Source organism: Salmo salar, chromosome 28, assembly GCF_965601325.2.
Source record: "Salmo salar chromosome 28, fSalSal1, whole genome shotgun sequence".
NCBI lineage: Eukaryota > Metazoa > Chordata > Actinopteri > Salmoniformes > Salmonidae > Salmo > Salmo salar.
In genome coordinates, this window is record NC_138318.1 from 28,554,067 (window position 1) to 28,580,377 (window position 26,311).

General features: G+C 46.0%; 1 protein-coding gene across 1 annotated transcript in view; it reads left to right on the forward strand.

Moving 5' to 3' along the window:
* LOC106589707 (inactive heparanase-2) overlaps window positions 1-26,311 on the forward strand; it is a 330,244-nt gene that overhangs the window by 230,525 nt on the left and 73,408 nt on the right. The window contains exon 4 of the mRNA XM_045710127.2: window positions 25,745-25,916. Coding sequence (XP_045566083.1) covers window positions 25,745-25,916 — 172 coding nt within the window. The remainder of the gene's footprint in view (window positions 1-25,744; window positions 25,917-26,311) is intronic.

A 26,311-nucleotide genomic window follows, 5' to 3' on the forward strand; every position in this document is an offset into this window, starting at 1 on the left:
TGCTGTAGTAGAGAGAGAGAGACATTAACCTGCTGTAGTAGAGAGAGAGAGAGACATTCACCTGCTGTAGTAGAGAGAGAGAGAGACTTTAACCTGCTGTAGTAGAGAGAGAGAGAGAGAGACATTAACCTGCTGTAGTAGAGAGAGAGAGAGAGACATTAACCTGCTGTAGTAGAGAGAGAGAGAGAGACATTCACCTGCTGTAGTAGAGAGAGAGAGTGACATTCACCTGCTGTAGTAGAGAGAGAGAGAGACATTCACCTGCTGTAGTAGAGAGAGAGAGACATTCACCTGCTGTAGTAGTAGAGAGAGAGAGACATTCACCTGCTGTAGTAGAGAGAGAGAGAGAGAGAGACATTAACCTGCTGTAGTAGAGAGAGAGAGACATTAACCTGCTGTAGTAGAGAGAGAGAGAGACATTAACTTGCTGTAGTAGAGAGAGAGAGACATTCACCTGCTGTAGTAGAGAGAGAGAGAGAGAGAGAGAGAGACATTAACCTGCTGTAGTAGAGAGAGAGAGAGACATTCACCTGCTGTAGTAGAGAGAGAGAGAGACATTAACCTGCTGTAGTAGAGAGAGAGAGAGAGACATTAACCTGCTGTAGTAGAGAGAGAGAGAGAGACATTAACCTGCTGTAGTAGAGAGAGAGAGAGAGAGACATTCACCTGCTGTAGTAGAGAGAGAGAGACATTCACCTGCTGTAGTAGAGAGAGAGAGTGACATTCACCTGCTGTAGTAGAGAGAGAGAGAGACATTCACCTGCTGTAGTAGAGAGAAAGAGACATTCACCTGCTGTAGTAGTAGAGAGAGAGAGACATTAATCTGCTGTAGTAGAGAGAGAGAGAGATACATTAACCTGCTGTAGTCGAGAGAGAGAGAGAGAGAGAGAGAGAGAGGAGAGAGAGACAATAACTTGCTGTAGTATAGAGAGAGTGAAGTCATGCAGAAGAGCAGCTCCTGAGTTGGTATAACTTTTGGTTGTTAAGAGTGAGATTGACGCGATTAAATTTGAAAAAAATGTATAGGTAATCATTGTACAACTGAAGATCAACACAGGAGGAAAAGATTGACAGAGAGCGAGTTCAAAGCGGAAAGCAAAAAAGAAAAGGACAGCATTCCGACCTCTCCCCTCACCTCAGGCCCCCCAACAGCAGGGCTATCCTCCCCCCTGCCTGCCTACAACCACCAGAGCCAAGACCACACTACCATCAGCCTGCTGAGAGACAGGCTGGCTGTGTTAGAGGTATGGGTTACTGAGCTGAAGGAGCAGCCCTCCTGCTACACCACCACCAGCCCAGACACAGAGCTTCTACAGGACCAGATCAACCAGTGCAGGACCCAGCTGAAGAACTCTGTCCAGGAGCTGAGAGAGAGCCTTACCACAGCTCTTGAGGAGGTAAAGGTCACCATGAGGAGAGAGCCTTACCACAGCTCTTGAGGAGGTAAAGGTCACCATGAGGAGAGAGCCTTACCACAGCTCTTGAGGAGGTAAAGGCCACCATGAGGAGAGAGTCTTACCACAGCTCTGGAGGAGGTAAAGGCCACCATGAGGAGAGAGCCTTACCACAGCTCTGGAGGAGGTAAAGGCCACCATGAGGAGAGAGCCTTACCACAGCTCTTGAGGAGGTAAAGGTCACCATGAGGAGAGAGCCTTACCACAGCTCTTGAGGAGGTAAAGGCCACCATGAGGAGAGAGTCTTACCACAGCTCTTGAGGAGGTAAAGGCCACCATGAGGAGAGAGTCTTACCACAGCTCTTGAGGAGGTAAAGGTCACCATGAGGAGAGAGCCTTACCACAGCTCTTGAGGAGGTAAAGGCCACCATGAGGAGAGAGCCTTACCACAGCTCTTGAGGAGGTAAAGGCCACAATGAGGAGAGAGCCTTACCACAGCTCTTGAGGAGGTAAAGGCCACCATGAGGAGAGAGCCTTACCACAGCTCTTGAGGAGGTAAAGGCCACCATGAGGAGAGAGCCTTACCACAGCTCTTGAGGAGGTAAAGGTCACCATGAGGAGAGAGCCTTACCACAGCTCTGGAGGAGGTAAAGGCCACCATGAGGAGAGAGCCTTACCACAGCTCTTGAGGAGGTAAAGGCCACCATGAGGAGAGAGCCTTACCACAGCTCTTGAGGAGGTAAAGGCCACCATGAGGAGAGAGCCTTACCACAGCTCTGGAGGAGGTAAAGGCCACCATGAGGAGAGAGCCTTACCACAGCTCTGGAGGAGGTAAAGGCACCATGAGGAGAGAGCCTTACCACAGCTCTTGAGGAGGTAAAGGCCACCATGAGGAGAGAGCCTTACCACAGCTCTTGACGAGGTAAAGGTCACCATGAGGAGAGAGCCTTACCACAGCTCTTGAGGAGGTAAAGGCCACCATGAGGAGAGAGCCTTACCACAGCTCTTGAGGAGGTAAAGGCCACCATGAGGAGAGAGCCTTACCACAGCTCTTGAGGAGGTAAAGGCCACCATGAGGAGAGAGTCTTACCACAGCTCTTGAGGAGGTAAAGGCCACCATGAGGAGAGAGCCTTACCACAGCTCTTGAGGAGGTAAAGGCCACCATGAGGAGAGAGCTGGTGCAGGTAAAGGAGGAGATGGTAAAGGAGTTGTCTGTCATCAAGAGGGTGCTGCAGCACAGAGAGCAGACTGTAGAGACTCCCAGAGAGAAGCTGCAGCCCCTCACCACCCCTAACAACCCCACTGACCCACCTTTACCCCCCCATACCGACAACACTTTACCCACACCCCCCGTCAACAAGGAGGCTCACATGGAGATCCCTACTACAGAGAGAAGTTCTCTGGCCCCCCCTGACACATCCCCACACACCCCTCCATGTACACAGGCCCTGTGTACTCCAGCCCCAGACCGTAAACACACTAATCTGGTAAAACCCACTGAGGTGGCCATCCTCATTGACTCAAATGGGAAATTCATCCAAGAAGTTAAACTCTTGCCCCAACACAAGGTGTGCAAAATATGGTGCCCAAAAACACAGGATACACTCCACATCCTGTCCCAGCCTGACTTTGGCACACCAGGCCACATCATTATTCACACCGGCACCAACATCCTGCAAGAGGAGCAGGAGAGAGGCAGCCCGGGAGAGTAGGCAGCCCGGTCAACAGAGTAGCAGAGAGGGCCTCTGAGTGGTTCCCCACTCCCACTACAGCACCAACAACCTGCGAGAGGAGCAGGAGAGAGTAGGCAGCCTGGTCAACAGAGTAGCAGAGAGGGCCTCTGAGTGGTTCCCCAACTCCCACATCACCATCTCCACTCTGCTGCCCCGCAAAGACTTTCATCCCTGTACCATTCAGAAAGTCAACGCTGACATCACCAGAGGGTGTGGCCTACTCCCGAACGCACACGTTGCTCCCCACGCAACAATCACCCCAGAGCATCTGCACGACCACTCCCACCTGAGGAAGCAGACAGTAGGGATGTTTGACAAGTCTCTAAAGGACGTGGCACTTGGTAGACAATCACCCCATGCCGCACTGGACAGAGGACCACCCAGAGACCCCTACCAGACCACTGCACCACCAAGGAGCCCCAGGCCCCCTCAACGCCCCACCAGACCCAGCGCACCCCACAGGCCCCACCCACCACCAGAGCATCACCACATCCATCGACTTAGCCAGACCGGACCGGGCCCAGCCTACTACCCCGCACCAGACCACCACCCCTACCAGACCAGAGAGGAAGCCCCACGGCCCAGAACTGGCCCCCCTCCACTCCACAGGGCCCAGCCTACTACCAGACCACCACCCCTACCAGACCAGAGAGGAAGCCCCACGGCCCAGACCTGGCCCCCCTCCACTCCACAGGGCCCAGCCTACTACACCGCACCAGACCACCACCCCTACCAGACCAGAGAGGAAGCCCCACGGCCCAGACCTGGCCCCCCCTCCACTCCACAGGGCCCAGCCTACTACCAGACCACCACCCCTACCAGACCAGAGAGGAAGCCCCACGGCCCAGAACTGGCCCCCCTCCACTCCACAGGGCCCAGCCTACTATCAATCTAGCAGTACAAAACATCAACTATATATATATATATATATATATATATATATATATATATATATATATATATATATATATATATATTCAGGCAAACGGCAAAAGAAGCACAATTGAAATTGATAAAAAACTAAAAAGAAAAGACCACAGATGACAACTGGTTTGATGCAGATTGTAAAATTATAAGGAAAAAACTTAGAACACTATCCAACCAAAAGCACAGAGACCCAAATAATGGTGAATTACGCCTTCATTACTGTGAGACTTTAAAACTCTATAAACGTACACTCAGAACCAAAAAAGCACAGTACAACAGCAAGCAGCTGACACTAATTGAGGAGTCCATAAACACACAAAAAAATCGAAACAAGAGGAATTAGCGATACAAAATGGTGACATATGGACAACCCATTTTAAAACACTCTACAACTGTCACGTTCATCTGAAAATGAAGGGGACTAAAGCGCAGCGTGTGTATCGTTCCACATTTTATTATAACTGTGAAACTATGTAAGACATACAAAATAAACAAAACAACAAACCGTGACGAAGAGGTGCAACATACACTACTCAAAATAATGTCCCACAAAACCTAGTGGGAAAAACAACAACTTAAATATGATCCCCAATTAGAGACAACGGTGACCAGCTGCCTCTAATTGGAGATCATCCTAAAAAAAAACATAGAAAAAAGAAACTAGAACCAACATAGAAATAAATAAACTAGACAAAACCTCCTGTCACGCCCTGACCTACTCTACCATAGAAAATAAAAGCTTTCTATGGTCAGGACGTGACAGTACCCCCCCCCCCAAAAGGTGCAGACACCGAATGCACAACCTTAAACAACAACAACAAAAAACAGGGAGGGTTAGGGTGGGTGTCTAATGTCGGTGGCGACTCTGGTGCAGGACGAAGAACCTTCACATCCCGCGGCTCCTCCTGCATCGGAGGCAGTTCTGGTGCGGGACGAAGAACCTTCACATCCCGCGGCTCCTCCTGCATCGGAGGCAGTTCTGGTGCGGGACGAAGGACCCTCACATCCTGCTTATCCGCCAGCATAGGAGACGGCTCCGGTTCGGGGCGTAGCCCCCACTCCACCAGCTGATCCCTCCGCTTTTGTGTCACCGAACCGTGGATCATCGCCGGAGGCTCTGGACTGCGGGACCGCCGCCAGAGGCTCCGGACTGTGGGCCGTCTCAGGAGGTTCCGGACTGTGGGCCGTCTCAGGAGGTTCCGGACTGTGGACCGTCTCAGGAGGTTGCGGTCTGGGAACTGTCGCCGGAAGCTCCAGCTTGGGAACTGTCGCCGGAAGCTCTGGACTGGGAACTGTCGCCGGAAGCTCTGGAACGGGAAGGCGCACTGGAGGCTTGATGCATGGGGCTGGCACAGGTGGTGCCAGACTGGTAACACGCACCTCAGGGCGAGTGCGGAGAGCAGGAACAGGACACACCGGACTGGGCAGGCGCACTGGAGACCTGATGCGTGGGGCTGGCACAGGTGGCGCCAGACTGGTAACACACACCTCAGGGCAAGTGCGAGGAGCAGGCACAGGGCGTACCAGTCTGGATAGACTCACTGGAGGCTGGGTGCGTGGGTCAGGTACAGGATATACTGGGCCGTGGAGGCGCACCGGAGGTCTCGAGCGTAGAGCTGGCACAACCGTCCTGGCTGGATGCTTACTTTCGCCTGGCAAATGCGGGGCGCTGGCACAGGATGCACTGGGTTGTGAATGCGCACTGGCGACACAGTGCGCGGAGCCGGCGCAGGATATCCTGGACCGAGGAGGCGTACTGGAGACCAGGAGCGCTGAGCTGGCACCACCCTTCCTGGCTGAATGCTCACTCTAGCCCGGCAAATCCGAGGCACTGGCAACGAGCGCACCGGGCTGTGAATGCGCACTGGAGATACAGTGCTCATCACCGCATAACACGGTGCCCGACTGGTCACATGCTCCCCACGGTAAGCACGGGGAGTTGGCTCAGGTCTGAACCCTGACTCTGCCAATCTCCCCGTGTGCCCCCCCAAAAATGTTTTTGGGGCTGCCTCTCGTGCTCGCCTTGATGGTATAACGCCTCGTAATATCGCCATTCTGCTCTCGCTGCTTCAATCTCCTCCTTTGGACGGCGATACTCCCCCTCCTGCCTCCAGGGTCCTTTCCCGTCCAATATTTCCTCCCAAGTCCATTCCTGTTGACCACACTGCTTTGTCCTTTGGTGGTGGGAGATTCTGTCACGTTCGTCTGAAGATGAAGGGGACCAGAGCGCAGTGTGTGTATCGTTCCACATTTTATTATAACTGTGAAACTATGCAAGACATACAAATAAACTAATAAACAAAATAACAAACCGTGACGAAGAGCTGCAACATACACTACTCAAAATAATCTCCCACAAAACCTAGTGGGAAAAACAACAACTTAAATATGATCCCCAATTAGAGACAACAATGACCAGCTGCCTCTAATTGGAGATCATCCCAAAAACAACAACATAGAAATACAGAAACTAGAAGCCCACATAGAAATACATAAACTAGACAAAACCCAACATAGAAAAAATAAACTAGAACCAACATAGAAATAAATAAACAAGACAAAACCCCTGTCACGCCCTGACCTACTCTACCATAGAAAATAAAAGCTTTCTATGGTCAGGACGTGACAACAACAGCGTTCAAGTTGACACAAACACAGAACAAGGCCAAATTCATGAGAAGTTGAATGGATTAGAAAAAGCTATAAAGGACAATCAAAATCCATTGGACTCCCCAATTACTGACCAGGAGCTCTATAAGAAACTTCAGGCTCTCAAATTTAAAAAAGCATGCGGACCTGATGGCATCCTCTATGAGATGCTCAAACTCAGTAGTGCAAAATTTCAATTGGCTATATTAAAACTGTTTAATTTGATCCCGAGTGTAGGTTATTTCCCTGACATCTGGAATCAAGGACTCATAACCCCAATCTTTAAGAACGGAGACAAATTTGACCCTAACTGTCACGTCCTGACCATAGTAAGTTGTTATTTTCTATGGTAGAGTAGGTCAGGGCGTGACAGGGGGTGTTTGTCTATGTTTTGTATTTCTATGTTCAGTTTCTAGTTTTGTATTTCTATGTTGGTTTTGTTTGGTATGATCTCCAATTAGAGGCAGCTGGTTGTCGTTGTATCTATTTGGAGGTCATATTTAAGCTGATGTTTGTCCCACCTGTTTTTGTGGGTGATTATCTTTTGAGTAGTGTTTATTTCTCTCTGCGTCACGGTTTGTTGTTTTTGTTATTCTAGTTATTTGTGTATCGCAACGTTTCACGGAATAAATAAATATGTGTAACTACAACCATGCTGCATTTTGGTCCGATCCTTTAAACAGCTGTGACACTAACAATTACAGAGGCATTTGTATGAACAGTAACCTGGGGAAGGTTTTCTGTAGTATTATCACTGTAAGAGTTCTAAACTTCCTTAGTAAGCACAATGTCTTGAGTAAAAGCCAAATAGGAGTTATACCAAAACATAGCACAACTGATCATATTTACACCCTACACACCCTGATAGATAAACATGTCCACCAAAATAATACCAAAATATACGCTTGCTTTATCGACTTCCAAAAAGCATTTGATTCTATTTGGCATACAGGACTGTTCTACAAAGTTATTGAAAGTGGTGTAGGGGGTAAAACATATGACATAATTAAATCAATGTATACTGGCAATACGTGCAGCATTAAAATTGGTAAGAAAAGAACATAGTTCTTTAACCTGGTGTTAGTCTCCACAATTCAGAAGTTAAATGCCTACTCTTCGCAGATGACCTATGCCTGCTGTCACCCACAGCACATGGCCTACAGCAGAGCCTGGACCTGCTAGAGCAGTACTGCCAGACCTGGGCCCTGGCAGTAAACCCCAAAAAGACTAAAATAATGATTTTCCAGAGAAGATCCAGATATCAGGGAATTAGACCAAAGTTCTCAATTGGTACAAAATATATAGAGTACTGTACACACTACAATTACTTAGGTTTAAAAATAAGCTCAACTGGACACCTTAATGAGGCAGTGAATGAACTGAGAGAGAAAGCACGCAGGGCATTCTACGCCATTAAAAAGCAAATTCAAATTGAAATACCTATTCAAATTTGGCTAAAACGAATTGAATATGTCATTGAACCAATTGCACTTTATGGCAGCGACGTGTGGGGTCCACTTGCAAAACAAGATTTCATCAAATGGGACAAACACCGCATTGAAACCCTGCATGCAGAGTTCTGTAAGATTCTTCTACATGTCCAGAGGAAAACTACAAACAATGCATGTAGGGCAGAATTAGGCCAATATCCACTAATAATAAAAACTCAAAAAAGAGCAATTAAGTTTTGGAAACATCTAAAATACAGTGACCCCCTCTCATATCATTACCACGCCCTGCAATGCCAAGAGCTGAGCAAAGAAAAGAGTCCCCTCATCCAGCTGGTCCTGGGGCTGAGTTCACAAACCTGTTCTACTAACAAACTGAAGCCTCAGGACCAGAACATCCAATCAATCAGAATAAACCAAATTACAACATAGTCAAAACGAAACTACATTGCTTATTGGGAAACACAAGCACAAACACAAAGCAAAATGCAGTGCTATCTGGCCCTAAATCGACAGCACACCGTGGCTAAATATTTGACCATGGTTACTGATCAAAACCTTAGAAAAACCTTGACAAAGTACAGGCTCAGTGAGCACAGCCTTGCCATTGAGAAGGGTAGACACAGGAAAACCTGGCTCCCTGTAGAGGAAAGGCTGTGCAACCACTGCACAACAGCAGAATCTGAGACGGAGCTGCATTTCCTGACAAAATGTAAAAAATATATAACAATTAGAGTGTCATTTCCCCAAATTTGAAACCCTTATTCAAGAATTCAAAGACCTCTCTGATGAGGATAGGCTACCCGTCCTGTTGGGGGAGGACGCAGAGAGCTGTGGGTTGGCGGCGCACTACATTGCTGCCTAGTATTGTAGTAACATAGTCCCATTGTACTGTAGTACTGTAGTACCATAGTACTGTAGTATTGAAGTACCATTGTACTGTAGTATTGTAGTAACATAGTACTGTAGTAACATTGTCCCATTGTACTGTAGCACTGTAGTACCATAGAACTGTAGTAACATAGTACCATAGTACTGTAGTATTGTAGTAACATAGTCCCATTGTACTGTAGTACTGTAGTACCATAGTACTGTAGTATTGAAGTACCATAGTACTGTAGTATTGTAGTAACATAGTACTGTAGTAACATTGCCCCATTGTACTGTAGTACTGTAGTACCATAGAACTGTAGTAACATCGTACCATAGTACTGTAGTATTGTAGTAATATAGTCCCATTGTACTGTAGTACGGTGGTACCATAGTACTGTAGTAACATAATACTGTTGTACTGTAGTATTGTAGTAACATAGTACTGTAGTATTGTAGTAACATTGGCCCATTGTACTGTAGTACTGTAGTACCATAGAACTGCAGAAACATAGTACCGTAGTACTGTAGTATTGTAGAAACATAGTCCCATTGTACTGTAGTACTGTGGTACCATAGTACTGTAGTAACATAATACCGTTGTACTGTAGTATTGTAGTAACATAGTACTGTAGTATTGTAGTAACATTGTCCCATTGTACTGTAGTACGGTAGTACCATAGAACTGTAATAACATAGTACCGTAGTACTGTAGTATTGTAGTAACATAGTCCCATTGTACTGTAGTACTGTAGTACCATATCACTGTAGTAACATAGTACTGTAGTATTGTAATACCATAGTACTGCAGTAGTATAGTACCATAGTACTGTAGTATTGTAGTAACAGCATCGTAGTATTGTAGTATTGTAGTGCTGTTGTATTGCAGTACTATAGTACTTTAGTAACATAGTACCTTTGCACTGTAGTAACATAGTACTGTAGTATTTTAGTACCATAGTACTGTAGTGATATACTACCATTGTACTGTAGTATTGCAGTACAATAGTACAGTAGTAACATAGTACTGCAGTATTCTAGTACCATAGTACTGTAGTAACATAGTACCATATTACTGTAGTTTTGTAGTACCATAGTACTGTAGTACTGTAGTATTGTAGTACCATAGTACAGTATGTTTTGTGGTACCATAGTACTGTAGTAACATATTGCTGTAGTACTTTAGTATTGTAGTACCATTTTACTGTAGTAAAACAGTACCATAGTACTGTAATACTGGTATTGTATTACCATAGTAACACAGTACTGTAGTACTGTAGTAACACAGTACTGTGGCATTGTAGTACCATAGTAACATAGTACTGTGGTACTGTAGTAACATAGTACTGTAATATTTTAGTACCTCAGTCACATAGTACTGTAGTACCATAGTAACATAGTACTGTGGTATTATAGTAACATAGTACTGCTGTACTGTAGTAAAATAGTAACATAGTACTGTAGTACCATAGTAACTTAGTACTGTAGTATCATAGTACCATAGTACTGTAGTATTGTAGGACTGTAGTATTGTAGTAGTTTAGTACCATAGTACTGTAGAATTGTAGCACCATACTAATGTAGTATTGTAGCACCATAGTAACATAGTACTATAGTACTGTAGTATAATAGAAACTAAGCACTGTAGTATGGAGTACCATAGTAGTGTAGTACTGTATTACCAAAGAGTGTGCAAAGCTGTCATCAAGGCAAAGGTGGCTATGAAACATCTAAAATATAAAATAGTTGTTGATTTGTTTAACACTTTTTTGGTTACTACATGATTCCATATGTGTTATTTCATAGTTTTGATGTCTTCACTACTATTCTACAATGTAGAAAATAGTAAAAAAAATAAGAAAAACCCTTGAATGAGTAGCTGTGTCCAAACCTTTGACTGGTAAAGTAGCTATGTTATCATTATTCATTGTGTTATTATTAAAAAATATTTTTTATATATTTTCTCTCTGCATTGTAAGTAAGCATTTCACTTTTAGTCTACACCTGTTGTTTACAAAGCTTGTGACGAATACAATTTTATTTGATTGATTTGAGACAATGAGTGAGGCTTAGATTGACAGGGTTAGAGGTTAGAACTAGGAACAGGAGTTTTTTCTGGACGGGCCACTTAGTTTTCATAAATAATTAAATCTGTGATAGGTTTGTACATACATGTATTTCCATGGTCCAAAATCTATCTAGTTCCCACCACATTGGTTACTATCCTATAATAGTAGGGGTTAAGTGCAGATTTTAGAAAGGGCACAGTTGTTTTAGACAGGCCTCAGACATACTTAGCATACTGGAATATAAATGTCCCAAATGTGTTTTCAATGTTTAGAAATCATTATTTGTAGTACAGTTAGCCCGGCCACAGTATGACTGAATGTACAGTGGGGCAAAAAAGTATTTAGTCAGCCACCAATTGTGCAAGTTCTCCCACTTAAAAAGATGAGAGAGGCCTGTAATTTTCATCATAGGTACACTTCAACTATGACAGACAAAATGAGAAAAAAAAATCCAGAAAATCACATTGTAGGATTTTTTATGAATTTATTTGTAAATGATTGTGGAAAATAAGTATTTGGTGAATAACAAAAGTTTATCTTAATACTTTGTTATATACCCTTTGTTGGCAATGACACAAGTCAAACGTTTTCTGTAAGTCTTCACAAGGTTTTCACACACTGTTGCTGGTATTTTGGCCCATTCCTCCATGCAGATCTCCTCTAGAGCAGTGATGTTTTGGGGCTGTCGCTGGGCAACACGGACTTTCAACTCCCTCCAAAGATTTTCTATGGGGTTGAGATCTGGAGACTGGTTAGGCCACTCCAGGACCTTGAAATGCTTCTTACGAAGCCACTCCTTCGTTGCCCGGGCGGTGTGTTTGGGATCATTGACATGCTGAAAGACCCAGCCACGTTTCATCTTCAATGCCCTTGCTGATGGAAGGAGGTTTTCACTCAAAATCTCACGATACATGGCCCCATTCATTCTTTCCTTTACATGGATCAGTCTTCCTGGTCCCTTTGCAGAAAAACAACCCCAAAGCATGATGTTTCCACCCCCATGCTTCACAATAGGTATGGTGTTCTTTGGATGCAACTCAGCATTCTTTGTCCTCCAAACACGACGAGTTGAGTTTTTACCAAAAAGTTATATTTTGGTTTCATCTGACCATATGACATTCTCCCAATCCTCTTCTGGATCATCCAAATGCTCTCTAGCAAACTTCAGACGGGCCTGGACATGTACTGGCTTAAGCAGGGGGACACGTCTAGCACTGCAGGATTTGAGTCCCTGGCGGCATAGTGTGTTACTGATGGTAGGCTTTGTTACTTTGGTCCCAGCTCTCTGCAGGTCATTCACTAGGTCTCCCCGTGTGCTTCTGGGATTTTTGCTCACCATTCTTGTGATCATTTTGACCCCACGGGGTGAGATCTTGCGTGGAGCCCCAGATCGAGGGAGATTATCAGTGGTCTTGTATGTCTTCCATTTCCTAATAATTGCTCCCACAGTTGATTTCTTCAAACTAAGCTGCTTACCTATTGCAGATTCAGTCTTCCCAGCCTAGTGCAGGTCTACAATTTTGTTTCTGGTGTCCTTTGACAGCTCTTTGGTCTTGGCCATAGTGGAGTTTGGAGTGTGACTGTTTGAGGTTGTGGACAGGTGTCTTTTATACTGATAACAAGTTCAAACAGGTGCCATTAATACAGGTAACGAGTGGAGGACAGAGGAGCCTCTTAAAGAAGAAGTTACAGGTCTGTGAGAGCCAGAAATCTTGCTTGTTTGTAGGCGACCAAATACTTATTTTCCACCATAATTTGCAAATAAATTCATTAAAAATCCTACAATGTGATTTTCAGGATTTTTTTCCCTCATTTTGTCTGTCATAGTTGACGTGTACCTATGATGAAAATTACAGGCCTCTCTCATCTTTTTAAGTGGGAGAACTTTCACAATTGGTGGCTGACTAAATACTTTTTTGCCCCACTGTACCTTGAATATTTTGAAAAGAAACAAAGTTACAACTGCGTCTGGTTTGCTCCCAGCCAGGTCTTTAGACAAACTGTATAACTTTGCCGAGTGTGCTGGTCTGCATCTGGTCCTGGGGCTCAACGCCCTGCAGAGAAGCCCTGACTTCTCCTGGAACTCCTCCTCAGCACTCAGCCTCCTCAAATACAGCGCCGGGAAGAAATACAACATCTCCTGGGAACTGGGCAATGGTCAGTATCTACTACACAACACTATATACTGCATTTAATATATTGTACAATGTATGATATTTAATACAGCAGAATGATAAAGCATTGGACAACACTGTACCTAAAGGGGTATACGCATCCAAACACCTTTCTGAAGCCATTTCGAACACCTTTATGAAAGTTGTGGTATCAATCAAAACAACCGACATAACACATTTATTCATCATAATTCATAATGAGTTTTCACACAGAAACATATAGATTTATTTATCCATTTTACACAGAAATGTGTATTTCCAGCCAAATAAAATAAAATGAAATGTTATTGGTCACATTGTCACGACTTCTGCCGAAGTCGATGCCCCTCCTTGTTCGGGCGGTGCTCAGCGATCGACGTCACCGGTCTTCTAGCCACCATTGATCAGTTTTTCATTTTCCATTGCTTTTGTCTGGTCTCCTTACACACCTGTTTCTTTTCCGAGTAATTACATGTTGTGTATTTAACCCTCTGTTTCCCCTCATATCCTTGTCGGTGATTGTTTGTTATGTTATGTACGTGTTGTTTAAGTATCGGTGTGCGACGGGTTATTGTTTATCCGGATTATTTTCTACGTTGGTTTTGGAGTTAGTTTTTAATAAATACTCAATTTTTTAACCACTTTGGTTTCTCCTGCGCCTGACTTCCCTGCCACCTACATACACGGATTATGACAGAATCACCTACAATTTTTTTTAAGTCAGCAGGAGAAGATATCCCGGACAGGGAGGTGGAGGAGCGCATCCAGGAGAATGCGGAGAGACTACTACATCTATGCGCTGCCATGGATCGCGCTGTTCAGATGATGGACCGCTTGGAGAGACGGGCGATTCATCCAGCGCCTCCACCAGCCCAACCAGGGTCGATCCAAAATGCCCATTGTCAACCTGAACCGGGTGGTATCCGTCTAGCCATGCCTCGGGGTTACGACGGAAGTGCTGCCAACTGCCGGGGTTTCCTGCTCCAATTAGAACTTTATCTGGCCACGGTCCACCCAGTTCCATCAGACCGTGAGAAGATTTTCGCCCTCGTCTCGTGCCTCACCGGGAGAGCCCTGGAATGGGCCAGCGCTATGGTTGAAGGAGGAGATGCGGCGTTGGACCGTTATGAGGAGTTCATCCGCCGTTTTCGGGCAGTCTTCGACCACCCACCCGAGGGCAGAGCGGCGGGTGAGCGCCTCTACCATCTGAGGCAGGAGACGAGGAGCGTGGAAAAAGTGTCTTTTTCCATTCACACCTTAGATAGTCGACCATTAGGGTCAGGGTTGATTAGGGAGGCCACAGCTCCTTTGACTATGGTGACGCAGGGGGCCACAAGGAGAAAATTAGTATTTTCATTATTGACACTCCTGCGTATCCAGTGGTGCTGGGTCTGCCCTGGTTAACCTGTTGGGGATAGGGGACAGTATTTGCACGGCCGGATAAAAAACGTACCCGATTTAATCTGGTTACTACTCCTGCCCAGTAACTAGAATATGCATATAATTGTTTGATTTGGATAGAAAACACCCTAAAGTTTCTAAAACTGTTTGAATGGTGTCTGTGAGTATAACATAACTCATTTGGCAGACCAAAACCTGAGAAGATTCCAAACAGGAAGCGCTCTCTCTGACTATTTCTTGGCCTTCTTGATCATCTCTAACCAAAACAGGGGATCTCTGGCATAACGTGACATTTAAAATCACATAATAGACAATAAATACTGCATGAATACAAAATAGGTTGGGGTGTTCAAAGCAACACTGGCGGTGAATGCCTGGCGAACACGACCCTGAACTGGGGTGGGACAGCAACAACAACGGCAGCATAAAAAAATGAATCATTGGTTAGATGGTCTTCAACCTACGGTAGTTGGGGAAGTCCTGTGGTAAATAGCTGTGCACTGAATCGATGCATATTTTCCATTTCAAAGACGAATATCAAGAACTATGGAATGGGGAAAATGCCAAACCACTACATAGGCACCAGAACGATGAATGGTGACTTTGCAGGCCATGGCTGAAAAACAGTAGCGCATTTGGATAGTGGTCGATCTGAGGACAATGAGACTGGAGGCGCGTGCACGAGCCGACACCATGTTTACTTTCTCTCTCTTTGAACGAAAACAACGACTCCCGGTCGGAATATTATCGCTTTTTTACGAGAAAAATCGCATAAATATTGATTTTAAACAGCGTTTGACATGCTTCGAAGTACGGTAATGGAATATTTTGAATTTTTTTGTTACGAAACGCGTCGGGCGCGTCACCCTTCTTTACCCTTTGGATAGTGTCTTGAACGCACGAACAAAACGCCGCTATTTGGATATAACTATGGATTATTTGGAACCAAACCAACATTTGTTATTGAAGTAGAAGTCCTGGGAGTGCATTCTGATGAAGAACAGCAAAGGTAATCAAACTTTCCTAATAGTAAATCGGAGTTTGGTGAGTACCACACTTGGTGGGTGTCAAAATAGCTAGCCTGTGATGGCCGGGCTATCTACTCAGAATATTGCAAAATGTGCTTTCACCGAAAAGCTATTTTAAAATCGGACATAGCGAGTGCATAAAGGAGTTCTGTATCTATAATTCTTAAAATAATTGTTATGTTTTTTGTGAACGTTTATCGTGAGTAATTTAGTAAATTCACTGGAAGTGTTCGGTGGGAATGCTAGTCACATGCTAGTCACATGCTAATGTAAAAAGCTGTTTTTTGATATAAATATGAACTTGATTGAACAAAACATGCATGTATTGTATAACATAATGTCCAAGGACTGTCATCTGATGAAGATCATCAAAGGTTAGTGCTGCATTTAGCTGTGGTTTTGGTTTTTGTGACATTATATGCTAGCTTGAAAAATGGGTGTCTGATTATTTCTGGCTGGGTACTCTGCTGACATAATCTAATGTTTTGCTTTCGTTGTAAAGCCTTTTTGAAATTGGACAGTGTGGTTAGATTAATGAGAGTCTTGTCTTTAAAATGGTGTAAAATAGTCATATGTTTGAGAAATTGAAGTAATAGCATTTCTAAGGTATTTGAATATCGCGCCAAGGGATTACACTGGCTGTTGAGTAGGTGGGACGATTTCGCAAGCGTCCCACCTAGCCCATAGAGGTTAACTAGTCATAACCCCACTTTTTCTTGGCCACAGAGGGCTCTTACGGGGTGGTCGCGAGAGTGCTCAGGTAGGTGTCTAGGGTTTTCCATTGGTGCTACTACGGTGGAAAGTCCAGACCAGGTCTCTACCGTGCGCATCCCCCCTGAATATTTGTCTCTCGCCTTCTGTAAAAAGAAGGCGACTCAATTACCACCCCATCGACAGGGGGATTGTGCGATAAATCTCATGGCAGACGCTGCACTTCCCAAGAGTCACGTGTATCCCCTGTCGCAAGCGGAGACGGTGGCTATGGAGACATATGTTTCCGAATCCCTGCGTCAGGGGTACATTAGGCCTTCCATCTCACCCGTCTCCTCGAGTTTCTTTTTTGTGAAGAAGAGGGATGGGGGTCTGCGACCGTGCATTGATTATCGAGGTCTTAATAAAATCACAGTGGGGTACAGTTACCCGCTACCTCTGATCGCCCTGGTGATTGAATTAATGCACGGCGCGCGCTTCTTCACAAAACTGGATCTCAGGAGTGCGTACAACCTGGTGCGTATCCGAGATGGAGACAAGTGGAAGACAGCATTTAGTACCACCTCAGGGCATTATGAGTACCTTTTCATGCCGTACGGGTTAAAGAATGCGCCATCAGTCTTCCAATCTTTTGTCGACGAGATTTTCAGGGACCTGCACGGGCAGGGTGTAGTGGTGTATATCGATGACTATCTGATTTACTCCGCTACACGCGCCGAGCATGTGTCCCTGGTGCGCAAAGTGCTTGGTCGCCTGTTGGAGCATGACCTGTATATCAAGGCTGAGAAATGCTTGTTCTTTCAACAGTCCGTCTCTTTCTTAGGATATTGCCTATCTACGTCAGGAGTGGAGATGGAGAGTGACCATATTACAGCCATGCGTAATTGGCCGACTCCCACCACGGTAAAGGAGGTGCAGCGATTTTTAGGGTTTGCCAATTACTACCGGAGATTTATCCGGGGTTTTGGTCAGGTAACTGCTCCCATTTCCTCACTGCTGAAGGGGGGTCCGGTGCGCTTGCAGTGGTCGGCTGGGGCGGACAGGGCTTTTAGGAAACTGAAGGCTCTGTTTACCTCGGTTCCTGTGTTGGCTCATCCGGATCCATCTCTGCAATTCATAGTGGAGGTGGACACATCTGAGGCTGGGATAGGAGCTGTGCCTTCTTCTCTAAGAAGCTCAGCCCGGCGGAGTGAAACTATGATGTGGGGGACAGGGAGCTGTTGGCTATCGTCAAAACTTTGAAGGCGTGGAGACACTGGCTTGAGGGGGCTAAACACCCTTTTCTCATCTGGACTGACCACCGCAATCTGGAGTACATCCGGGAGGCGAGGAGACTGAATCCTCGCCAGGCAAGGTGGGCCATGTTTTTCACCCGTTTTGTGTTTAGCCTCTCTTACAGACCAGGTTCCCAGAACGTCAAGGCAGACGCACTGTCCCGGCTGTATGACACAGAGGAGCGGTCCATGGATCCCACTCCCATCATCCCTGCCTCTTGTTTGGTGGCACCGGTAGTATGGGAGCTGGACGCGGACATTGAGCGGGCGTCACGTGCAGAGCCCGTTCCCCCACAGTGTCCAGCTGGGCGTCTGTATGTTCCGTCCGCTGTCCACGACTGATTGATCTACTGGGCTCACACGTTACCCTCCTCTGGTCATCCTGGGATTGGTCGGACGATGTGCTGTCTTAGTGGGAGGTACTGGTGGCCCACCTTAGCTAAGGACGTGAGGGTTTATGTTTCCTCCTGCTCAGTGTGCGCCCAGTGCAAGGCTCGTAGACACCTACCCAGAGGTAAGTTACAACCCTTACTCGTTCCACAACGGCCGTGGTCGCACTTGTCGGTGGATTTCATAACCGATCTTCCACCTTCACAAGGTAACACCACGATCCTGGTCGTTGTGGATCGCTTTTCTAAGTCCTGTCGTCTCCTCCCTTTGCCCGGTCTCCCTATGGCCCTACAGACGGCGGAGGCTCTGTTTACCCACGTCTTTCGGCACTACGGGGTGCCTGAGGATATAGTGTATGATCGAGGGCCCCAGTTCACGTCAAGGGTTTGGAAGGCGTTCATGGAACATCTGGGGGTCTCGGTTAGCCTTACCTCAGGTTTTCACCCCGAAAGTAACGGGCAGGTGGAGAGAGTTAATCAGGATGTGGGTAGGTTTCTGAGGTCTTATTGCCAGGACCGGCCGGGGGAGTGGGCGGCATTTGTGCCCTGGGCAGCGATGGCTCAGAACTCGCTCCGCCACTCCTCCACTAACCTCACTCCATTTCAGTGTGTGTTGGGATATCAGCCGGTTCTGGCCCCTTGGCATCAGAGTCAGACCGAGGCTCCTGCGGTGGACCACTGGTTCTGGCGCGCGGAGGAGACCTGGGACGCAGCTCACGTCCGCCTTCAGCGCGTGGAACGACGTCAAAAAGCTGGCACAGACCGTCATCGCAGTGAGGCCGCGGTGTTCGCACCGGGGGACAGGGCCTGGCTCTCGACCCGAAATCTGCCCCTCCGCCTGCCCTACCGGAAGCTGAGTCCGCGGTTTGTGGGGCCGTTTAAAGTCCTGAGGAGAATGAACGAGGTATGTTATAGGTTAAAGCTTCCCCCCAATTACCGCATTAACCCCTCGTTCCATGTGTCTCTCCTCAGGCCGGTGGTGGCTGGCCCGCTCCAGGAGGCCGAGGTGCGGGAGGTTTCTCCGCCCCCTTTGGACATTGAGGGGGCCCCGGTGTACTCCGTTCGATCCATCCTGGATTCGAGACGTCGAGCGAGGGGTCTTCAGTAGCTCGTGGACTGGGAGGGGTACGGTCCGGAGGAGAGATGCTGGGTTCCGGTGGAGGACGTGTTAGATCCTTCCATGCTGAGCGAGTTCCATCGTCTCCATCCGGATCGCCCTACGCCTCGTCCTCCGGGCCGTCCCCGAGGCCGGTGTCGACGCACTGCTGGAGCCGCGCGTCGGGGAGGGGGGGGGGGTACTGTGATTGTTTGTTATGTTATGTATATGTTGTTTATGTATCGGTGTGCGACGGGTTATTGTTTACCCAGATTATTTTCTACGTTGGTTTTGGAGTTAGTTTTTAATAAATATTACATTTTTTAACCACTTTGGTTTCTCCTGTGCCTGACTTCCCTGCCACCTACATACACGGATTATGACACACATGCACATGGTTAGCAGATGTTAATGTGAGTGTAGTGAAATGCTTGTGCTTCTTGTTCCGACAGTGCAGTAATATTTAACAAGTAATCTAACAATTCCCCAACAACTAGCTAATACACACAAATATAATGGGGTGAATGAGAATATGTACTTCTAAGTTTATGGATGAGCGATAGATGGTATAAAATACAATATATACATGTGATATGAGAATTGTAAGATATGTAAACATTATTAAAGTGGCATTATTTAAAGTGACATTGTTTAAAGTGACTAGTGATCCATTATTTAAAGTGGCCAGTGATTGGGCCTCAATGTTGGCAGCAGCCTCTCTGAGTTAGTGATTGCTGTTCAGCAGTCTGATGACCTTGAGATGGAAGCTGTTTTTCAGTCTCTTGGTCCCAGCTTTGATGCACCTGTACTGACCTCGCCTTCTGGATGATAGCGGTGTGAACAGGCAGAGGCTCGGGTGGTTGTTGTCCTTGATGATCTTTTTGGCCTTCCTGTGACATCGGGTGCTGTAGGTGTCATGTAGGGCAAGTAGTTTGCCCCTGGTGATGCGTTGTGCAAACCACACCACCCGCTGGAGAGCCTTGCGGTTGAGGGCAGTGCAGTTTCCGTACCAGGCTGTGATACAGCCCGACAGAATGCTCTCGATTGTGAATCTGTAAAAGCTTGTCAGGGTTTTGGGTGACAAGCCAAATTTCTTCAGCCTACTGAGGTTGAAGAGCCGCAGTTGCGCCTCTTCGCCACACTGTCTGTGTGGGTGGACCATTTCAGTTTGTCTGTGATGTGTACGCCCAGGATCTTAAAATGTTCCACCTTCTCCACTGCTGTCCCTTCAATGTGGATAGGGGGGTGCTCCTTCTGCTGTTTCCTGAAGTCCACGATCATCTCCTTTGTTTTGTTGATGTTGAGTGAGAGGTTGTTTTCCTGACACCACACTCCGAGTGCCCTCACCTCCTCCCTGTAGGCCGTCTCGTCGTTGTTGGTGATCAAGCCCACTACTGTTGTGTTGTCTGCAAATTTGATGATTGAGTTGGAAGCGTGCATGGCCACGCAGTTGTTGGTAAACAGGGAGTACAGGAGAGGGCTGAGCACACACCCTTGTGGGGCCCCAGTGTTGAGGATCAGCAGGGTGGAGATGTTGTTTCCTACCCTCACCACCTGGGGGCGACCCATCAGAAAGTCCAGGACCCAGTTGCACAGGGCGGGATTGAGACCCAGGGCCTCCAGCTTAATGATGAGCTTGGAGGGTACTATGGTGTTGAATGCTGAGCTGTTGTCAATGAACAGCATTCTTACATAGGTATTCTTTTTGTCCAGATGGGATAGGGCAGTGTGCAGCATGATGGCGATTGCATCATCTGTGGACCTTTTCGGGCGGTATGCAAATTGAAGTGGGTCTAGGGGGGCCGGTAAGGTGGCGGTAATATGATCCTTGACTAGCCTCTCAAAGCACTTCATGATGACAGAAGTGAGTGCTACGGGGCGGTAGTCATTTAGTTCAGTTATCTTTGCCTTCTGGGGTACAGGAACAATGGGTACAGGTAGGTTTTAATAGTCACAGTGGGTACAACATCTCCAATGCACTTCTTTGTAAACACACTCACCGAGACAGCGTATAGGTCAATGTTGTTCTCTGAGTCTGACCGGAACATATTTCAGTCCGTGTGATCAAAACTATCTTGAAGTGTGGCTTCTGATTGGTCAGACCAGCGTTGAATGTTTCTTGTCACTGGTACATCATGTTTGAGTTTCTGCCTATAAGACGGAACGAGCAAGATGGCGTCGTGGTCGGATTTGCGGAAGCGTCAGCGGGGGAGGGTTTTGTATGCATCGCGGAAGTTAGAGTAGCAGTGGTCGAGAATATTAGCCCTGTGTGTCGTGCAATCAATATGCTGATAAAATTTAGGTAGCCTTGTTCTCAAATTTGCTTTGTTAAATTCCCCAGCTACGATAAATGCAGTCTCCGGATATATAGTTTCCAGTTTACATAGAGTCCAGTGAAGTACCTTGAGGGCCCTCTTGGTGTCCGCTTGAGGGTGAATGTACACGGCTATGACTATAACTGACGAGAATTCTCTTGGTAGGTAAAATGGCCGGCATTTGATTGTAAGTAATTCTAGGTCAGGTGAGCAGAAGAACTTGAGTTCCTGTATGTTGTTATGATTACACCATGAGTCGGTAATCATAAAGCATACACCACGGCCCTTCCTTTTCCCAGAGAGGTGTTTATCTCTGTCGACGCGATGCATGGAGAAGCTCGGTGGCTGAACCAATCCCGACAACATATCCCGAGAGAGCCATGTTTCCGTGAAACAGAGAATGTTACAATCTCTGATGTCTCTCTGGAAGGAAACCCTTGCTCGAATTTCATCTACCTTGTTGTCAAGAGACTGGACATTGGTGAGTACTATACTCGGCAGCGTTGGGCGATGTGCCCGTCTACGGAGCCTGACCAGGAGGCCGCTCCATCTGCCTCTTCTACGGCGTCGTTGTTTTTGGTCGGCTTCTGGGATTAGATCCATTGTCCTGGGTGGTGGTCCGAACAGAGGATCCGCTTCTGGGATTAGATCCATTGTCCTGGGTGGTGGTCCAAACAGAGGATCCGCTTCTGGGATTAGATCCATTGTCCTGGGTGGTGGTCCAAACAGAGGATCCGCTTCTGGGATTAGATCCATTGTCCTGGGTGGTGGTCCGAACAGAGGATCCACTTCTGGGATTAGATCCATTGTCCTGGGTGGTGGTCCAAACAGAGGATCTGCTCCGGGAAAGTTGTATTCCTGGTCGTAATGTTGGTAAGTTGACGTTGCTCTTATATCCAATAGTTCTTCCCAGCTCTATGTAATAAGACTTAAGATTTCCTGGGGTAACAATGTAATAAATAGTACATAAAAAAACAAAATACTGCATACTTTCCTAAGAACTCGAAGCGAGGCGACCATCTCTGTCGGCGCCATATTATTATTACTATATATATATTATTATTTTTTCTTTCTCCTAAGCCAAGTGTAACCCTAAGAGCACATGTTTTTGGCCTATAAACAAGCGGTAGGCCAACCCTGTTTTTGGAGAGCTAAAACCTACAAGAAGGTAGCTCTCCAGGAACAGGGTTGGGCAGCCTTGTTGTAGGCCTAACATGCCATTTGAATGGTGCTCCTGGCCAGAACTCCCTCTAGGTCAGGTATTCTGTTTACTTCAGATCCGCCTTCTCTTGGATGTCATCACAGAAAAAATCCTAATTGAAGAAGATAATACTGATTATTCTCAGCGGCATCCTGCAAAATTGAAAGTTCACGAGAGAGGCTACGAAACACTCAATACACAAAGACACCAACCGCTGACTCTGTGCTGCTGCCAGCCTGTTATGTGAATAGTGCTGTAGCAGTAAAAATACACATTTCCATTGTACAAAAGATTAATAAAGATCTGTTTGAGGGGACTTTTATTTGGAAAAATCCTTATAAATGATATAAAGTTATATTTCTATATTATGAAGCTTGTGATGAATGATACTGCAACACTGATAAAGATGTTATGACTGGTTTCATGAAGGTGTTATGACTGGTTTCATGAAGGTGTTATGACTGGTTTCATGAAGGTGTTATGACTGGTTTCATAAAGGTGTTATGACTGGTTTCATGAAGGTGTTATGGCTGGTTTCATAAAGGTGTTATGACTAGTTTCATAAAGGTGTTATGACTGGTTTCATGAAGGTGTTATGACTGGTTTCATAAAGGTGTTATGACTGGTTTCATGAAGGTGTTATAAATGCCTTATGTATAACTCCTAGTGGCTATACACTATACAATATGATAGTAGCAATTCTATGATATATATACAGCACATAAATTACGGTATAATAGACTTCCCAGTACATTGCTTACATTTAGCTTCTCTGGTAAAGAAGTTGATATAATTGGCAGTGCTCATGATAACAAAACAAAGTAAGTACTGGTGCTGGACAAAGCCTTGAGAGGGCATGCAAATGTGTAAGTTTTGACTCTGAGTCATGATTGAAAGGAAGCCTTTCAAAGAGTGAAGAGAGACAGCGTAGAGAGAGAGAGAGCGAGAGAGAGGTAGAGAGAAAAAGAGAGAGAGAGAGAGAGAGCGTAGAGAGAAGAGAGCGTAGAGAGAGAGAGAGACGGGTGAATATTTAGGCATGATGAAGGATGGAGTGGTTTTAAAAAGGAGAAGTAAACAGCTGATGACTTTCTATGTGGTGCAGTCTACCCCTGCCAAAATGACAGATACAAGCACTCTCGCCAGAAGGTAGAAACTATAGAGGTCTATTGGCCTTAGCTGTGATCTTTTTTTCTCTCCAACAGTCTTGTGTTGGACAGCGTTAGAATGGCATGCTGTGTCTCGCTATAATACTGTCATGAGTTTTATTCTGGAGGTAGACCTGAGCGATTTCCCCTTAGAAAGACCAGCTGCAATGTCAAAATTGGCTATATTATAAAAAATGTGCTTTTTGGTCTTAATTTAAGGTTAGGGTTAGGCATAGGGATAGGAGTGTGGTTAAGTTTAGGGTTAGGCATAGGGATAGCAGTGTGGTTAAGGTTAGGGTCAGGCATAGGGATAGCAGTGTGGTTAAGGTTAGGGTTAGGCTTTAGGGATAGCAGTGTGGTTAGGGTTAGGCATAGGGATAGCAGTGTGGTTAAGGTTAGGGTTAGGCATAGGGATAGCAGTGTGGTTAAGGTTAGGGTTAGGCATAGGGATAGCAGTGTGGTTAAGGTTAGGGTTAGTGTAAGGGTGCGTGCTGGTGGCAGGGAAGTCAGGCGCAGGAGATCGAACTTGGTATAAAACGGAGCAGTTTAATAAGTGCTCAAAAACTCAGAAAACCAAAATATGTAAAATAATACAAGTGGGTACAAAACCCGTCGCACACCAGAACATATCTTCCACAAAGTTTACAAACAAACAATCACCGACAAGGACAATGAGGGGGAACAGAGGGTTAAATACACAACATATAATGAATGGGATTGGAACCAGGTGTGATACAAGACAAGACAAAACCAAAGGAAAATGAAAAGAGGATCAGCGAGGGCTAGAAGGTCGGCGACTTCGACCGCCGAACGCCGCCCGAACAAGGAGAGGGACCAACTTCGGCGGAAGTCGTAACAGTTAGGCATTAGGGATAGTAGTGTGGTTAAGGTTAGGGTTAGGCATTATGGATAGCAGTGTGGTTAAGGTTAGGGTTAGGCATTATGGATAGCAGTGTGGTTAAGGTTAGGGTTAGGCTTTAGGGATAGCAGTGTGGTTAAGGTTAGGGTTAGGCTTTAGGGATAGTAGTGTGGTTAAGGTTAGGGTTAGGCTTTAGGGATAGCAGTGTGGTTAAGGTTAGGGTTAGGCTTTAGGGATAGCAGTGTGGTTAAGGTTAGGGTTAGGCTTTAGGGATAGTAGTGTGGTTAGGGTTAGGGTTAGGCTTTAGGGATAGCAGTGTGGTTAAGGTTAGGGTTAGGCTTTAGGGATAGCAGTGTGGTTAAGGTTAGGGTTAGGCTTTAGGGATAGCAGTGTGGTTAAGGTTAGGGTTAGGCTTTAGGGATAGCAGTGTGGTTAAGGTTAGGGTTAGGCATTATGGATAGCAGTGTGGTTAAGGTTAGGGTTAGGCTTTAGGGATAGCAGTGTGGTTAAGGTTAGGGTTAGGCTTTAGGGATAGCAGTGTGGTTAAGGTTAGGGTTAGGCTTTAGGGATAGCAGTGTGGTTAAGGTTAGGGTTAGGCTTTAGGGATAGCAGTGTGGTTAAGGTTAGGGTTAGGCTTTAGGGATAGCAGTGTGGTTAGGGTTAGGCATTAGGGATAGCAGTGTGGTTAAGGTTAGGGTTAGGCATTAGGGATAGCAGTGTGGTTAAGGTTAGGGTTAGGCTTTAGGGATAGCAGTGTGGTTAAGGTTAGGGTTAGGCTTTAGGGATAGCAGTGTGGTTAAGGTTAGGGTTAGACATTGGGGTTAGCAGTGTGGTTAGGGTTAGACATTAGGGTTAGCAGTGTGGTTAAGGTTAGTGTTAGGCATTAGGGATAGCAGTGTGGTTAAGGTTAGGGTTAGGCATTAGGGATAGCAGTGTGGTTAAGGTTAGGCATTAGGGTTAGCAGTGTGGTTAAGGTTAGGGTTAGGCATTAGGTTAGGGTTAAGGCCAGGGTTAGTTTAAAATCAGATTTTATGAATTTTTCTATTGCTTTAATTTCATTCCTTTCTCCATCTCTTTCCAGAGCCTAATGGCTACCGAAGCATGGTGGGTCAGACAGTTAACAGTACCCAGCTAGCCAAGGACTACACCCTGCTGAGAACACTACTGCAATCTGTACGCTACTACAGCCGAGCACACCTTTACGGCCCTAACTCTGGACTACCACGCAAGAACGCCATTCTGCTGCTGGACGGGTGAGTCGCCTCACTGACGCCGTTTCGATTATAGATGCATTATGGATTGTCAATATAGTCAACAAAGTCCTAAACTATAGTATAGAACCATCTTTTGGAAATACGGTTTAAACAGTACACACACAGACACACACACACACAGGCCCAGTGTTTATGTAGAGGTCTCCAGTCTGCTGGTCCCAGGTCCTGGTCTAGTTAAATAGGCTGTCAGCTGAATAGAGTGTCAGTGGATTGATAAGGTGGCCGAGTGATTTCCCACCTGTCCTCTCCACTCTCTCCTCTCTTCTCTCCTCTTTCTCCTCTCTTCTCTCCTCTCTCTCTCAGACCAGAGGATCTTTGTCTAGACCTCATACACATTTCCACCCCTCTATCACTATTGTGCCTTGCTATAAATA